General features: G+C 51.7%; 2 protein-coding genes across 3 annotated transcripts in view; one reads left to right on the top strand and one right to left on the bottom strand.

The window, feature by feature from the left end:
• Positions 1-40: 40 nt before the first annotated feature.
• Positions 41-2,546, top strand: Lime1 (Lck interacting transmembrane adaptor 1). Of its 2 annotated transcripts, XM_041641822.1 has the most exons (6): positions 41-427; positions 1,198-1,317; positions 1,434-1,491; positions 1,562-1,649; positions 1,748-2,097; positions 2,201-2,546. In XM_041641822.1, exons 1-6 carry the CDS (start codon positions 345-347, stop codon positions 2,402-2,404), a joined length of 903 nt encoding a protein of 300 aa, XP_041497756.1. In that variant the 5' UTR covers positions 41-344; the 3' UTR covers positions 2,405-2,546. The 2 variants fall into 2 exon arrangements, with proteins under 2 accessions (XP_041497756.1, XP_041497755.1); XM_041641821.1 differs by lacking the exon at positions 41-427 and having other exon boundaries at positions 727-1,317.
• Positions 2,547-6,426: 3,880 nt separating this feature from the next.
• Zbtb46 (zinc finger and BTB domain containing 46) overlaps positions 6,427-16,811 on the bottom strand; it is a 68,491-nt gene continuing 58,106 nt past the window's right edge. The window contains exons 4-5 of the mRNA XM_041641902.1: positions 13,465-13,640; positions 6,427-10,042 (exon numbers count right to left, since the gene is read on the bottom strand). Coding sequence (XP_041497836.1) covers positions 9,638-10,042; positions 13,465-13,640 — 581 coding nt within the window. The 3' untranslated portion in view covers positions 6,427-9,637. The remainder of the gene's footprint in view (positions 10,043-13,464; positions 13,641-16,811) is intronic.

Raw genomic sequence — 16,811 nt, 5'->3', positions numbered from 1 at the left:
TCTGTTCAAGGTCCAAGAGTCCAAGAGAGGAGATTTTTCCTCTTCTCTCTTCTCTGACCAAGTGAGTAAGGTCATGGAGTGGCCCTTCAGTGCCCAGTACCCACAAACAGGTAGGGTGTGTGAGGTAGAAACCTTTGGGGAACACTGTCTGTGATGAAAGCAGGCAGGCCTGACTTAAGTGGGCTCTGTCCACCTCCATCGGGGCGGAGGGCACGGTGCTAGTTTTGTGATAGTTGCCTTTCGATGGCAACAGCCAGGATGAGGTGTGAGGAGGTGAGCAGAGATCATGGGAGCAACTGCGCAAGAGCCGTGTGGCTGCTGGGAGGTGCTCAGAGACACAGGAAATGAGGTGGAGCTCCCCAGCAGCCCACAGAGACCTTCCTGGCTGTCCTAGACAGGGCCAAGCAGCAACCCCACGGTGGCCTTGGTAAGTGCCTGCCCTGTCCTCCCTCCTCGGCCAGTCCCCAGACTTCTCCATGCCCTGGGATCTGGGAGGGATGAACCCAGCCTGGATACGCCATTGAGACTTGGCTGTAGCCAGGTTAGTCAGTTTGGGCCCCCGTTGTCTAAGATGCCTACACTCCAAGCTTGAACAGACAGGCCCTCACCTCAGAAGGCTGTTCACCCTGAACTCTGGGGTGAGCACCTAATCAGCTCTTCTAGGGGCAACTCCAGGAAAAGCAGGGATCCTGGGAAGGGAGGGATAGGGTGGGGATACTTGGCCTTCGTAGCAGCTCCTCCTGTTGAACGAGCCCCCCAACTGCTTAGCTTCTGTAGTGAGTACTCTAGAAACACCACCTGACACAAGGGGTCACTCCTGGGCAGTGGTGGTCAGAGGTGAAGTCTGTGGTCTGTGGCTCAAAGTCAGAGTGATGTCAGAGATTTCCCCAGCGGATGGGTTTGAGTTACAGTGAGTACAGCCTTGTCCGGGTCATAGCTGCCCTGACCATGTTCCTCCATCTCTAATAACTAAGGGAGTAGACAGAGCTTCACTTTTTTTTTTTTTTAAACCAGGAACCCTAGCCAGAGAAGGAAAGGTGGGTGCCCATGGGGCAGGGCAAAGATGCAAAGCCTGGGGGTTTCCGGTGTGCTGAGTCAACCAGGGAGGAAGAACCCACCAGCTGGGCGAGGGCTGCAGTGGAGCTGCAGGTGCTGGTCCCTTAGGCAGCCCCCAGAGCTCATCTCTCCTGTCCCCAGGTCTCCCTTCCCTGTTTACAGGATGAGGCCACCAGTGCCTTTAGCCCCACTAGCCCTCTGGGTCCTGGGGTGCTTCTCCCTGCTCCTCTGGCTGTGGGCACTGTGCACAGCCTGCCACAGGTATGTGCCTGGGGCTGTGTCTGCCCCCTCCACGTATGACTGTGCACGTGTGTCTATGCTGGGCCTGGGCCAGGACCTTCCTCTGCCCACTGGACTAACGGCACTCTTGCCCCTAGGAAGCGGGCTCAGAGGCAACAAACTGGGCTGCAGGGCAGTTTGATACCAGTGGAAATGGTGAGTGCCAGATTATCCCTGGGGTCAGGGCAAGGACATCAGGGAATCAACCAGACTTCCTTACCCCTAGTCACTACTGAGACAGGCCCACATCCGCTCCCTCAGCAAGTCTGACACCAGATTGCATGAGCTTCGCCCAGGCCTACGCTGCAGCATAGGTGAGCTCCTTGGGAGGCCATATATGTAGGGCTGGCCCACTGGGGCCAGTCCTGTTGCCTTAGCCTCTCAGTGACTTCTGCCTTGATCTTATCCCTAGCCCCACGGCCTGCTAGCATGGATCTCCTACATCCACACTGGCTGGAGGTATCCAGGGGCAGCACCAGGTCTCAGGTAATCCCCTCTGCCTTCCCACCTCGGCAGCTGCCCAGGGCCCCTCCTGCTGCCCCTGCAACTAGCCCTGAGGCCACTTACTCCAATGTTGGACTGGCTGCAATTCCCAGGGCCAGCCTGGCTGCCAGCCCTGTGGTGTGGGCTGGAACACAGCTGACCATTAGCTGTGCCAAGCTTGGGCCTGGGGCCGAGTATGCCTGCATCCAGAAGCGCAAAGAGACAGAACAGGGCTACCACGAATTGCAGGAGAAGGCTAAGGTGATCCCAGCTACTCAGGTAAAGTGAGCCTGGGTAGGGTAGGGAAGGGGCAGATGGGACTGAACCCACCCTTGGCAGAGGACAATGCCAAGCCCTCCCTGGGTTTGCTTCCTCTCTCCAGATGGATCTCCTGTACTCCAGGGTCTGCAAGCCTAAAAGGAGAGACCCAAGACCTGGCACAGATCAGCCGGATCCCCAGGGTGGGAGAGGAATTGTGGCCCTTGGGAGTGATGTGGAATATGAGGCCATCACTCTCAGGGGCCGGGATATGAACCATGATCCCTTAGAAAATGTGTATGAAAGCATCAGGGAGATGGGCCCCTGAGCATCTGCGCCTCACATCCTGTTTATTAACACGCGTTGACACAGTAAGGGTACCAAGGTTTGATTGCAGATCCTCCTGTGTCCTTCCACCCCCCACAGCTCACAGCACAAATTTCAGGTCCAGTCCTTGTGGCCTAATTAAATCTCTGTCATATAAGGTTGGCTCTCAGTTGCTTTTTTTGTTTTTTTTGAAAGCTGGAATGGTTCTAGTGGGAGTTTTCCGAAGGGGTTATAGATGTCCCTTTCTGATCTTTGGGAGAGTTTCCTTATACTTGTTTCCTGGCCCCTGAGTCTGTGGGCAGGAAGAAAGGTTTCCCAGGCTGGAGAGTCTGGGACATCATGGTCAGTTGAAAGTATGGGATCTGTACCTCAGATCCTCCTGGAGCCTGTGCCACCATCCCTTGAGGTTACGTAAGTAGGCAGAGGTAGACAGTACAGTATTAAAGAATAACCTATTTCCAAGAGGCCGGCCGGGAAGGCGCAGACCTTTCCCAGCTCTGATAGCTCAGTGCGCTGTGAAAACCAGCCCTTGGACTGCAGCGTGCACAGGCTGTCAAGGCTGTCAGCCGGGAGTTGAGCTGACCCCTCCACTAGCCTGAGTTGGAGCCCCTGCAAGGCAAAGCTCAACCACTTGGGGTGTTTGCCATGTGAGGGCCAATGGGCATGCGCAGTGGGGCGGAGCTCGTAGGGGGATGTAGTCAAGCAGCTTCGGTGGCAGTGGCATGGCGCGGGTCGAGGTCGGATCCCTGGTGGAGGTCGACCGACCTGGCCCTGATTTGGGGCCCAATCAGGCTAAGTCTAGCCTTAATTCTGTAACGTAGGCTTCCGGACGCCCGTGGAGGCTGAGTGCGCCCAGGAACTGGGTCTGGCGAGTCTGTGAAAGTCACCCGCCCCACTCCGAGGGTCAGGACCTAGTCCGTCCGTAGCCTCCCCAGATCCAGTGGGCTGCAGATCACGACTCAGTGCCTGAGTGCGGAGGGTCTGAGTCAGAGTGCCACGCCACCGCAGGTACCGGTGGGCAGGGGGACTGCCAATTTTTTTTCCCTGCAAAGACGGGCATCGGGTCTATACAAACTTTGGGCCCTGAAGGCGTGGCAGCTGGAAGTGTTGCATCGGCATGTGAGTGTGTCCCTGCGTGTGCCCACACCCCCATCCCAAGCCAAGCAAAACTGACAGACCAAGCAAAGGCTTCCCGCCACGGGAGCAGGGGGCGGGGCTAGGGCGGGGCCATGCGGTACACACTAGCTGCATCTGGTGTGGTAGCGGGACACTAAGCAGAGTTGAGGTAGAGTCTGGGGTCTCCAGGCCAACTCTTCCACGGAGCCCTCCCACCCCCATTTTCAGGGTCCTTCTATAGGTGGTGACCTTGCAGGCTTGGAGTTCTCAGAGCCACAGGAACCTTAGGCTATGAAGCCTCGGGAACCAATTCTTGAGCCTCAACACGGCTCCCAGTGCCTTCTTTGCACATCCCGGTGCCAATAAAGAGGTGAGGTGGGACTGATGAGAGGTGGATGCTGGCACAGATGGCAGCCTTTGAAGACTTCAGTGGAGAACAAGTCAGGGTCCCCAGGTTCCACCTCCCCACTTGCCAGCTCTATACTCCTGACAGTGCACCAGGGGCTGACTATTCAGCCCCCCCAGGGCCTGGGGACCAGCCTGTGCTTAGAGCACAATCTCCCTAACTGCTGCCAAAGGCTTGCTGCTCCGCCCTCCTAGCCCACCCAACCCTCCCCTGGCACTTGACCTACGGTTGCTATTGCGCAACCATGGTTAATGTGTGTTAGCAGAAAGGTCTGAGCCATAGCTGGCCTCACCCCTTCTAGTGGGCCGGACCTCTGCTCAACACCAGGGTCTGAAGGAGCCATTGCGGAACAAAGCCCAAGTTATGGAGAACTCGGGCCTTTCGTGGATCCCGATCCTGTTCTATAGTTCCTGGATTTCCAGCTCTGCAACCTGAGCTGGGGGTGAAGCCAGGCCTCCTACCCAGAACGTGGAGTGTTGCAGCCTGATGCCCACATGTGTCCAGGCTGCAAATGTGTGCGGGGACCTGGGGAGGGGCCTAGAGCACTTGTTGACCCCTGACCTCATCTCCAGAACCCCCCCAGGAAAAGCCCAGCTGGAAGAGGTCATGGCTGTTACAGCCCTTACGAGCCTGTCTACCAGCCCCTCTGTCACCTTCAGCAGCCCAGGTGAGATTCAGAAATCTATGCCCAACTATGGACAGGGTCCAGAACTTCTGCTATTCCGGGATACTGAAGCCACCAAGCCTCTCTATGGGGCAAGCAATGCCCCCAAACCTAATATGCACTTTCTAAGCTTGTCTCAAGTTCTCTAAGAGACACCTGGACCCTGAGTGCCCTTCACTGAGGCCAAAACTGCACCTCCACTTTGCTGGCCATGCTGCTTCCTGGCCATGCAGCAAGCACTCCTGCCTTTCCTCGGCTAGCGAAGCTTCTCTCCAAGTCTCCAAGGCCAAATTCTCCTAGGCGCCCCTGCTCCACAAGGCTCACCTGAACAGGTGGCAACTCAAAATCAGGGACTTGGAGAGAACCAGCAGGAGCATTATCTGCAAAGTAGCTTGAGTCTTCGGAGCTCCTAAGTGCAATGTCCCTGCAGACATGGAAGGAGGCCCTGGTTCATCTCTCAGGCAGCTACAGCAGCAGCAGAAGCAACAGCGGGGGTAGGCTGGGCTGGGTGGTGACTGTTGACCTGGGCTCCCATCACTCCAGGGCTTTATTCAGGTCACGTTCCAGTGTCTGCGGAAGAGAGGTGGAAAGGTGCCGAGTACAGCATCTCCATCGGGGATGGAGAAACACACCCACCTGGTGCACCTGCGGTGCAGTGGGACTGGGGGTTTGGCTAGGGTGGGATCAGGCCTGACAACTCTGTTCCTGGCAGGAGACAGGCGGAGCCAGAGCAGAGTGAAGGGGAGGAGGACTACTACTGACCCAGGGTCTCCTGCAGTCTCCACCCCACTCACCTTTGCTCATATGGAGCTCTTCCCAACCTGCTACAGCCCCTAACTGTGTTTCCATTTCCCAAGCTCAGCTCTTCAGCTGTTCCACAGGTATGCCAGTGACCAAGCCTACCAGCAAGGTGAGGCCACAGATGGACATTGGCGGCAGGTCTCAGAGTGCTCTAGAGAGATACAAAGGGGTTGTGGCTCCTTTCAGAGCTGGTGGGCCCCCATCCACCTGGAGCCACAGCCCACTGAGGCCCAGGCCTACATACCAGCCCTGCCTGCCGAGCTTGGGGCCAACCCAAGGTACGTGTTGTTTGAGGGTCTGGGATGTACTAGGCAGTAAAGGTCTTAGCTGACAAGTCTCCATGCCCCCTACACGGGCCCTCCAGGAAGCCCTGGGGTGATGCCAAGGAGTGCCAGAAAATGTACTGTAGGGACCACAGGGACCTGTGGTGCACAGCCTGCCAGCACTTCCTGGACTGAGCCCATCCATGACGCAGCTGCCTGGCCTTTCTCCCACTCCAGCCTGAAGCTACAGCAAACCTGTGGTGGATTTGATGGCCTTGGCTCCTAGAGGTGGAGGACTGACGAGTACTCAGAGTACCCTGGAAGAAACCAGCATTTCTGCACTAAACCCTAACTGCACGCTGTCCTTTTGGCCCCAGGGGCAGCTTGGCTCCCTGTCTGTCACTCACAGACTCGTCAAAGATGTCAGTGGGCTCTGCTAGAGCCTGTTTAAGTTGCCCTCTGGGGGGTGTCAGAGGGAGGACTCTCCTGCCCACATTTAAAGATAGTTTTCCTGGCCAGACTGGGGCTGACATTTTTCCATGTTAATTAAGCTCAGGTGTCTTGTGTCTGGGTCATACCACAGAAAAATTAAAAACTGTGGGGGTTGTTTGTTTTCCAGATACCAATGTTATCTCCTGGGGAAAGAAGTGGAACTAGGAGAAAAATGGGAAATGAATGATAAGCATAGGGGCTGGGGGCTAGCTCCATTCAGGTTGGGGTCCAAGGAAGGGTACTATTTAAACCACACAGGAGGCGTCTGCATGGAGCAGCAATTTCCCATTTTATTTAAAGTGATCGCTTTGCAAGAATGTCTACACTAATCCCATCACAGAAAGAAAACCCACAGGCAACCTGGTACACCGAGGCAGACAAGGAATCGCAAGAACCGCTAGAGAGAAGGTAATCTTTACTTCTCTGTGGGTGTTGTGAACCCCACCAACTGATTATGACAAGCCTTCTGCAAATATTAAACACATCTTCAGTACAAACACAGGTTTATAATAATTAATATAAAGTCAATATAATATAGATTATCCCCAGAAAAAAAATCAACCATCTTCAAACACTGCATTTTTTTTTACTTTTTGTTGACAGATTGAAAGCATGTTAAAAAATAAATAAATAAGAAAAGCACACACACAGCACCCTCACTACAAGTGATTCTAAAAGAGCCACATACAAACACAATAGAATCTAAAAAATAATACCACCATTATGGCTTTCTTAGGAGTTGTACATATCATAGGATGAGCCAAAGTAAGATTATCTTTCATAATATTGCAAAAAGTTCCAGTTTTGTATTTCCTCAGGTTTTTTAAAAAGGAAAATGTGAAAAATTGGAAACATAACTGTGTCTTTTGAGTTAGGTCCCTGTCAAGTCCTAGGAGTGTCCTGTTCCCCAAAACTCAGAGTTCAAATATGCAAACTGGTCAGGATTCAGAGACCCGTACAAAAATCATATTGTTTTCCCACCTCAACCCTAACACCACCCACCCCATGGAATATATTTTCCACTCTGGTGTTACAAACACCAAAATACAGACACACACACACAAAATACAAAATGTGAAATGTAATCTACACATTTTCTTCATAAAAAAATATTTATTAGTTTGAACATTGAATAAAAAAAAAGTCACATTAAAAAAAAAACAAAAAAAAAACTTCAATACATACGTCTTTTCCCTCCATGCCTCCTGAGATGGATGTGTTCATCTGGATCTCTAGAATTCCACTTTCCAACTGGAAACTGAGCCAGAACAAAGCCTGCCACATGGCAAACACTTGGAAGGTGGTGGGACCAGAACTGGGACCCTCAGTTTTCTGGTACAGTACTGGTTTTAAGGAAGTGCCCCGTGGTACCAACAGGGAACCCCAGAAAGGCCAGCAAAGGCAAGTCTGGAAGGGAGGCCAGTCAGAGCAAGACATCCTGAGAGTGGAGGCACAGGTGCCTTGGGAGGTGGGCCGGGGTCCTGGGTCCTAGGCAGGGCAGCCTGAGAAGTAGGGACTGATACAAAAACCCAGAGACAGTGGTAGCAAAGGTCTAGTTTCCAAATGCATTTTATAAGAAAGTGTTTAGAAAAGGCATTGTAAAAGAGGGAGGAAGTTCTAAGTCTGGGAGCCCTCAGGGGGCCTGGCAAGGCTAGAGGGTCTCAACCTGGAGTTTTGTTGGTGAAAGGGGGTCTAGCTACGCTGCCACACTGGACGGAAATGTACTCCAGAACCAGCATGCCTCAGAGGGAGAGGGCAGGGAGTGGAGAGGACACAGCTTTCAGACAATGGCTCCTACACTCTTGTAGAGTCCTGGCCCCTTTCCTCTTGACTGTTGTTTGAAACAAAAGCTGTGATTCCTTCCTTCTGTAGGGCCCGCCCTGCATCCTTCTGTAGCTCAGGCCGCTGGTACTTGGGCAATGTCACCAGGTGACATATGCTCTTTATAACCACTGGGACCTAAATTCATTTTATGGGGCTTCCGCTTACTTACCTAGTGAGAACAGAAGTGTGTGTGTGTGGGGGGGGGGGTTTAAAAGCCATTTGACTTAGTGTTTGAGAAAGGAAAACCAAAATCCTCTAACTGGCCCTAATGATTTAGCCTGATGAGCCCTTGCACAGGGTGGGGTTAGCCCATCAGCAGCTCACCAGGGGATGCACTGAACAGCAGTTCAGTGGGCCTTTGGGAGATGAGGTGGGTGAGGGATGGAATGTTTCATGGTTTGTTAGAAAAGGCCTCAAGAAGAGGGCAGGCTGCAGCATCTGTATCCGGCAGGTTACGTGGACAGGTGCCTCTCTGGGCCTCAGAGCCATAGAAATTAAGCCCACACTTTTCACAGAGCAAGTGTGAACACCTTTAGAAATAACAGGAAGAGGGCTTGAAGAGTTAAATGAAATCACTTGTGCAGAGTCCTGTTAAGTGAAAAAAAAAATCTGAAACAAAGCAACCTGTAGTAACCACCTGAAAATGTCTCTGACGTCTTTAAAATTTGGTTCCTAGGCAGGGAGGCGTCAGCAGCACACTGCAGCTAGGAACACCCACCTCCAGTGTTAGCAGCAACAAAGGCAGGAGCTTGAGCTCTGTCTGGTCCAAGCAGGGGTGAGCAAGGGCACAGGCAGAACTCAGGGTGCACAACGGGGCTCGCCAAGAAAGTGCACACGGAAGGAAGAGCTGTGGCCCATGCAACTCAACCATGTGGGCCTGAACGGGGAAAGCATCCAACCACAGGTCCCTTCTTGAACAGAGCCTTCTTCCCCTTTGGCCTGCCGGTTGGGTAGCTGCTTCCAACAGAGTTAGCACCTGGAGCCTTGGGCTTCCAGAGAGGCATCTGCAGCCATTTTATGTTAAGCACCAAAGCCTGGAGGTAAGAGGATTGCAGGGCTTATGCCCACTAGATTCTACCAGCTGCCACGGGGCAGCAGGAACCAAGAGGACAAAGTGACAGGGCCATCGCCCATAACCTGACTGCCAGAGGACGGAGTGGAAGGAGACTGAGCAATGCTGTGGGTGAAACAGAACTCAACACCTACTCAGACCTGAGGGCTGGGGGATCGCCCTCATGACCCTAACTAGTACTGACCCTGACCTGGTCACTGAGGCATCTTGCATTCCTAGCCAGGTTCACAGCAAAGGACTCCTTTGATACCCTGAGGAAGCATGCCCAGGCCTTGGTGCAGCCCTGCTCACACATGTAGACACACCCGCTGGGGACTCCATTAATAATACCTGGGCAGGTGGGAGTAGGCCTCCCTTTTCCTAAACCTACACTGTACCCCTCACTTTGTTCGGTCCTAGTGCTCCACCATCTCTGGAGTCACAACTCACTTCTTAGTTCAAAGGACCAGTTTCTGCAAGGGGGAGGGTTACAGGCCAGAGGAAGGCCTGAAGGAAGAGCTTCAAGGAGTCAGCATGGCCCTGCTCCTGGGTAAGTAAAGACCCACTAAGACACACACAGGTGCACACCACCCACCCTGCCCACCAGAGCAAAGCCCCTAGGAGATCCAGGCAAAGTCCTTCTCAGGCTCCCCAGAGGGGCTGTGCGGCCCCTGTGGAGAGTCCTCGTCATCCTTGTCATCTCCCAGCAGCGCGTCCTCGTGTGCCAAGCCCACGTCGTCCTTCCATTTGGCCACGTCCTCATCCTCATCCTCACCCAGCTCCTCCTCGCCTTCCCCTCGTGGATCGTCGGGGTCTTCCAGGTAGGGCCCTTCACCAGCAAATAGGGCCTCAGGAGAGCCCTCACCACCTCCACCATGGTCCAGCGGTGTGGCCACACCCCGGCCAGCACAGTCTGCACATACACCATGACGACGAGAACCATGCTTAATGCCCACGCTGGCTGCAGACATGAACACACGGCTGCACACCTTGCACACGTACTTCTTGTCCTTGCTGTGGACCTGGAGGGACAGAACAGTCAGTGGAGCGGTGTTGGAGTGAGGAGCGCAATCTTTACTAGGCCATGAGAGACACAGGAGGGACAGTCCCAGTCAGGGAAAGGAGGGGACATCCATCTGGAGCCAACGTGGGCAGTATCACTAGAGACAGTAAATCATCCTGACTTAAAGGGGATGCTATAGGCACCAGGGTAAACAACGTCATGCACTCAGCTACAAACTGGGCTAGTCCCAGCATATCCATATCCAAGTTCTCCCACTCAATGGTATGTAGGTACACTTCTCACTTGTCATACTCCTCCTCTGCCTGAAGAACCCTTCCTATAAACTTTCCTGCAGGGCAGGAGGAGGGGCTCCTATCAGATCCCTAGAGCAGCTCTGGAGCCCAGCTGCCATTAGCTCTGTACAGGCGGAGCAGCTGGCCCAGCAGCCTGGGTGATACGGAATTAAATACAACACTGCTCACCTGAGTGCACAGGACAGGGAGCCCATACACAACCATGATTGGAAGCTGCAAGTGGAATCTGCCTTCCAGGAAGTCCAGGACAGACTGGTGGGTTGGGCTGCATGGGAGCCCCAAGTGAGAGGGAGAAGGGTCAGCATGGATGGGAAGCAGACTGGAACCTGGCAGCAGGGTAATGAAGTGGAACCCTAGCCTGGCTGCTATGCACCTGTTTCCAATTAAAAGGGGCAGCTCCTTCTGTCCTGCTCTCTCAACTGGAAGGCAAGGACAGAGGTTAGCAATCAGGGTCTGCAGAAGAGACATGGCAGTCAGGGACAGCAGTGCCCTGTCCATTGTAGTATTTGGCTGGAAGACACCTACTCAGTAGAAGGTCCTTGAAAGTACAGAAGACAAAAGCCTGGAGCTCCTGGAAGGGACCCAGGAGACCTGAGCTTGAGGAAGTGTGCATAGGAATCAATGTACTCTATCTACAAAGTTGGCCAGTGCAGAATTGCCTTCCTAGAGATGAGCAAGGACAAGGTAAATGGGACTTGTGGAGTACCCGTGGCCTTCTCAGCCTGCCAGAGCCACTGCGCCTCCTTATATCTAGGGTCTGACTCTAAGCTTCAAAACTGGAGGATGAGGAACCCAGAGGAGACCATAGCTATCCCTGGCCAGGCAGCCCCAGGCCATACACAGATGGCCTCTTCTCGGTTCAGCAGTCTAGGGTAGGAAGCTGGCCCAGATCCTAGGCTCCCGACTCCTTCCTTCCTGTGCTGCCACCAGGACCTGCCAGAAAACAGGCTACATGAGCAAGTGACTCACCTTTCTGAATCTGCCAGTCCCCCGACTACTGTCCACAAGATGTCACTGTGGTTCTATGTCTGGGCTTTGTAGCTCTGCTGCTAAGCCCCTTTCTGAATCTGCCAGTCCCCCGACTATAAACACAACACAAGATGTCCCTGTGATTCTATGTCTGGGCTTTGTAGCTCTGCTGCTAAGCCCCTTGATGTCGTTATGGCGCAGTACAACCCACTCCTTCCTGATCCCTGGGAAAGTGCACCAGGACGACTCTCAGCATCGTCTCCACCTATGAGGTTCCTGGAGGGGCTTTGCATGCCAAAAAAAAGTCAGGGCAGTAGATACTGCTGTGGTGAACATGGTGGTTTGGGCTTCAGAGCTGCCTCTAATGCAGAGGGCTCCACTTTTTCAAAGACTGCACCCCAAGGAAACTAAAGGATTAAACTATATGGACCCTTCCCTCAAGCAAGCCCTGACATAGGGAGCATCAACATCAACTGACCCCGGCACACAGGATGGCATGGAAGTTATCCTCCTCCTGCCTCCTCCTCCAAAATGGGGGATTACAGACACGTGCTACCACACTAAGCTTCCACATTTTAAGTACATTTTTAGAAAGTTATGATGAAGAGCAGGCACAGTGACCCAACCTCAAACAAAGTGAGTGTGATTTGCTCAAGAAAAGGCAGCAATGCACACTGTTAAGGCTTTTCAGCACCTATGAGCTTAAAAAAAAAAAAAAAAAAGACAGTTCTCTTTGAATAGGAAAGGCTGGGTGGAGGTGCCAGCATCCCACTTAAATTTTTCTGTAAGTTTGTAAAGCAATATTTGTGGATGCAACAAAAACAAACACAAAACTAGTGAAAGTATTTTCTTTTTTTTTTTTTTCTTGAGACAAGATCACATGAATCCACTAATCCACTATATAACTAAGGATGGCCTTGATTTTGGTACCTGTCCTGGAACTCACTTTGTAGACCAGGCTGGCTCGCAGAGATCCACCTGCCTCTGCCTCCTGAGTGTTGGGAACTAAAGACAAGTCCCAGCACCACCCGGCCGGCCTTGAATATTTTTTTTTAATTTATTGTATTTATGTGTGTGCGTGCACACCAGCACCATTCTTGTCCACACAGAGGAAACCCACGGAAGTCTGTTCTCTCCTTCCAACCGTGTGCATCCTGGGGATTAAACCCAAGTTGTCAGACTTGGTGGGAGGCATCCACTGAGACAACTGAATGTCTTCACCCTGAACTTCTGATACTCTCCCTCCACTCCCCAAGTGCTGGTATCACAGGAATACACCATGATATGGTACTAGGGATTGCATCCAGGGCATCACGCACACGAGGCAAGTACTCTACTGACTAAGCCTCATTGGTAAAAAGATCTAAATCCAGCTCTAAGACCTCAAGCAGCTATGAGCGGCTGTGCACACAGAGGCTAGGACCCGAGACTAGGGCAGGGGCTGGGTTCTGCTCACAGCAAGTCAGGTAGATCCTCAGAGTCACTAACTTTGGACAAGCACCTGCAGGGACGTCTACCAGGACTGCAATCAGTCAATGAACTAAGGAGTGGCCCAGCTGGCAGTGAGTTCTCACATGGAAGATGACCTGAGATCCCCTAACTCCACTCTCCTCTAAATGTGCCCCTCCCCAAGCCCTGGTTCATTGTTAGGGCTCCAATTCCTTGAGTTCAGCCTGCCATGAACTGCCTATACCTGCTTGACTTTGACTTTGCTGGTGTATCTTACCTGAACCAATCTACCTGTTTCTGAACAAGTTCTTCTGTCATCTCTTGGCCAAACAAATTCATCCTTCAAACCCTCCACTTGAAAATGGCATGCTAGGTACTGAGAGCCAGGCACAAGAGCAGGGATATAAACGGGCAGATCAAAGTGCAGATGGCGGTATACGCTCTGCAGCGGCTGAGGCCAGCAAGTGGACAGCATGTGATGTGCTACCCGACCCTGTACTCAGACAGGCCTGGAGTCCCCGCAGAGAAGCACAGTGATGTCGTAAGAGGCAGTTTTCCTTCTTCTGTTCTACGCTCGCCCCTGAAAGGCACATAGTGCTGGGGGGTGTCCTGGGTACCCTACACCCTCCTCCTGAGCTGCCTGTCAGGACATCTTAAGCCAGTGCATCAAGTGCCCCGCCCCCATGCCCCACTAGCACCCTGCACTCACCAGAGTGTGTCGCTTCATGTGTTCTCGCCTAGTGAACTTCTTGCCACAGATCTCACAAGGGTAGGGTCGCTCTCCAGTGTGTGAGCGCATGTGTCGCTTAAGGATGCACTGGTGCATGGCCGAGAAGCTGCAGTAGGGGCACTTGAACTTCTTCCTAATCACTGCGAACTCGTTCACTGAAAGACAGTGGCAGAGACATTAGCATCTGACCCCATACAGCGAACTACCTCACTCCACCGTCAAACAGATGTTCTACCCACTCATCAGAGCACAAGGAGATGGGTATACAGCTCTCAGGGGCCTCCCACAAAACAATCTTCCAGGCCTCGGCTAAGAAGAGACCAAGAGCTTCGCTGAGCCAGCAGCGAACAAGCAACCCTGCATGGCTGTCTACACCCTATTCAGAGTTTCCCTGGACACCAAAGCATGCCATTGAGCAAGGGTATATCAGACGCAACCCTGGAGAGAAAGATAAGAAAAACAAGCATTCCTGTGTGGCACAGGCCAAGAAGTTAGAAAAAATAACCAAATGCTTTACTATAGTTCTGGCCTGACATCTGCGGCAAGGACACATCATTGCCATCTCTACTAAGTGGATACAATCAGGCTCAAAACCCAGGGAATCCCTCGGTGTCTCTCCAACGCTAGTCTGCTCCTGAGGCCCCAGCCACAATGTGGGGCCTTGAATTTAACAGCAGGGAGAGCAGCCCCGAGGGCACCTGGATGTGTACAGGCCCTAATGACAGAGCCCTTCTAGGTACGTACAATGTGCTTCAGGCAGGTGAACACTGGGTAGGTACACTGTGCTAAAAAACAGAGTACTTGCTAGTCCTGGAGAGGTCCTGAGTTTACACCTAGTCTCTGTAAGCCAGACTGTGGTCTCCAGAGCAACTGCACACATCCCCAGTTTCTGTGTTCCTAAAAAGGACAGTGAGAACATCATCCCCAGGGCTTTCTCTTCCTTAAGATCTTAGCCAGGCCACGGTGATGAAGCCTTTAATCCCAGCACTCGGGAGGCAGAGGTAAGTGGATCTCTGAGTTCAAGGCCAGTCTGATCTATGAAGCCAGTTCCAGGACGAGACAGGCAACATAGAGAAATGCTGTCTTGAAAAACAAAAACAAGCAAAAGATTTTAAAAATATTTAAGCTCTTTGAGTGTGTGTGTGTGTAGCAAGCTGGTCTACAGGTAGGAGCTGGGGATAAGAGTGGGGAAGGAGAGCCATCACAGCCTAGAGAATGAAACAGACACTGTGGTCAGTAATCTGGTTTCTTTTCCTTGTATGAACACTCTGTGTAAACTGGACAGAATCTCATACGTAACATATTGTGACCTCATTTTAAAGCCATGGTTTTAACCACATATCTTTCTTTATTTTTATTTATTTATTTTTTGTGGGTTTTTTTTCAAGACAGGATTTCTCTGTAGCTTTGGAGCCTGTCCTGGAACTAGCTCTTGTAGACCAGGCTGGCCGCAAACTCACAGAGAACCGCCTGTCTCTGCCTCCCGAGTGCTGGGATTAAAGGCATGTGCTACCGCAGTCCGCAACCACGTATCTTTTAAGTGTTTGAATAATCCGCAAGTTCACAGAGATGGTTGTTGTTGGACATCTCCATCACTTCCATTATTCTTGCCCACAGTCAACTCTGCATGGACCCTGACAGGTGGAATCAGCCAACCCCAGTGCCCAGTGCCAGGGGAGTGTGTCAGACAGGCCTTCCTGGAAGCGGGTCCCAGGAGACCTGAGCATGTGGCAGTGGTGGCCGTGGGATGCCAGGGTGTCTGTGTGTACTAGACAGACACAGAGGCAAAGCAGCTGGCGTCTGACTGCATAATGAGGACCAGCAGGGTACTCATGCCAACCGACAAAGGGGACAGACGTGTCTGGCCATGACCCACAACACTCCTGAAGCTTCCAAAAGGGAAAACATGAGCTACTTTTTGTCTTTTCCTTCTAGGTCTTGGCTTGGCTCACACTCCAGGTCACAGAACACTCTTCAGGCTAGTCTCCTACTTCCACAATGGCCCTTCTCACTCCCATGACTCCTCTTACCACACCTAAAATAAACGGGCTACTCAAAGACAGAAAGGGGAAACAAGAAACCAAGTTTCTACAATGTTTTCTTTAAAGATATCTTGGGGATGTATCCGTTATTTCTATCCTCTTATAGGCACGAAAATCAAATTTGGAATGGTGGGGCTGCTGAGATGGCCCAACAGTTAAGAGGGCACACCAGCCTTGCAGAGAACCTATGTGCACAGCCACCTCTAACTCCAGCTCCATGTGGCCCAATACCCTCTTCTGGCCTCCACGGTATCACCCCACACATACATTTATAAAAACAAAGTAGTGACTTTTTTAAATTATAGGGACTGGAGAAAGTGGTTAGGAACACTTGCTGCTCCTTTTGAGGATCCAAGTGGTTTACAACTGTCTATAATTCCAGGGATCTGATGCCTTCTTTTGACCTCTGTAAGCACCAGGTATGCATGTGGTGCAGATAGAGATGCAAGCAAGCATTCATATGCATAAAAAGTTTTAATTTAACTGTTTTAATTGCATATTTATATTTAAGTACATAGTTCAGGCATACATGTTAAATTAGGACTTATAAATAGAAAGCTTTTTAATTTTGTTTTTCGAAGACAGGGTTTCACTATATAGCTCTGGTGGTTCTGTAACTCACTACGTAGACCAAGCTTGCCTCAAACTCACAGGGATCCACCTGCTCCCACATGCTGGGATTAAAGGCATGCACCACCTCACCTAGCTACAGAAATATTTCTTTACTTAGAAAAACAACTTAGACTGGACAAAGCACCGTGACCCCGTCATTGTGACAGGCTTTGCCCAGAGTGGCAGATAGATGCTTTGCTTAAACCCTGGACTTCCAAGCCAGGCAATGGTGGCGCACACCTTTAATCCCAGCAATCAGAAGGCAGAGGCAGGTGGATCTCTGAGTTCAAAGCCAGGCTGGTCTACAGAACAAGTTCCAGGGCAACCAGAGCTACTCAGAGAGACCCTGTCTTGAAAAAACAAGAGAGAGAGAGAGAGAGAGAGAGAGAGAGAGAGAGGTCAACTACAAAGTCAGGACACGAGATGACATCAACAACAGGAGGAATTTGGCAATGTTAGCCTTACACCTAGAGGCTATAACGCTTATATACACAGGGAACATCTTAGGAAACTGCCTATAACTGATAAACAACTGCTTTTCTTTTTGTAACGTTTTGTCTCATACTTTTACTACGCCAAGCCACAAGATGCTACCCTCAGACAGCGACAGTACCCCTCTGACTCACTCAAGAACCTCTTCCTTACAGCCAAAGATGCAGAGAACCACCAGCG

The sequence above is a fragment of the Microtus oregoni genome, unplaced genomic scaffold, assembly GCF_018167655.1.
Source record: "Microtus oregoni isolate MIOR12 unplaced genomic scaffold, Mior012 000071F_ref0000514, whole genome shotgun sequence".
Lineage (NCBI taxonomy): Eukaryota > Metazoa > Chordata > Mammalia > Rodentia > Cricetidae > Microtus > Microtus oregoni.
The sequence above is the reverse complement of the archived record's forward strand: the minus strand, read 5'-3'. Positions and strand labels throughout refer to the sequence as shown.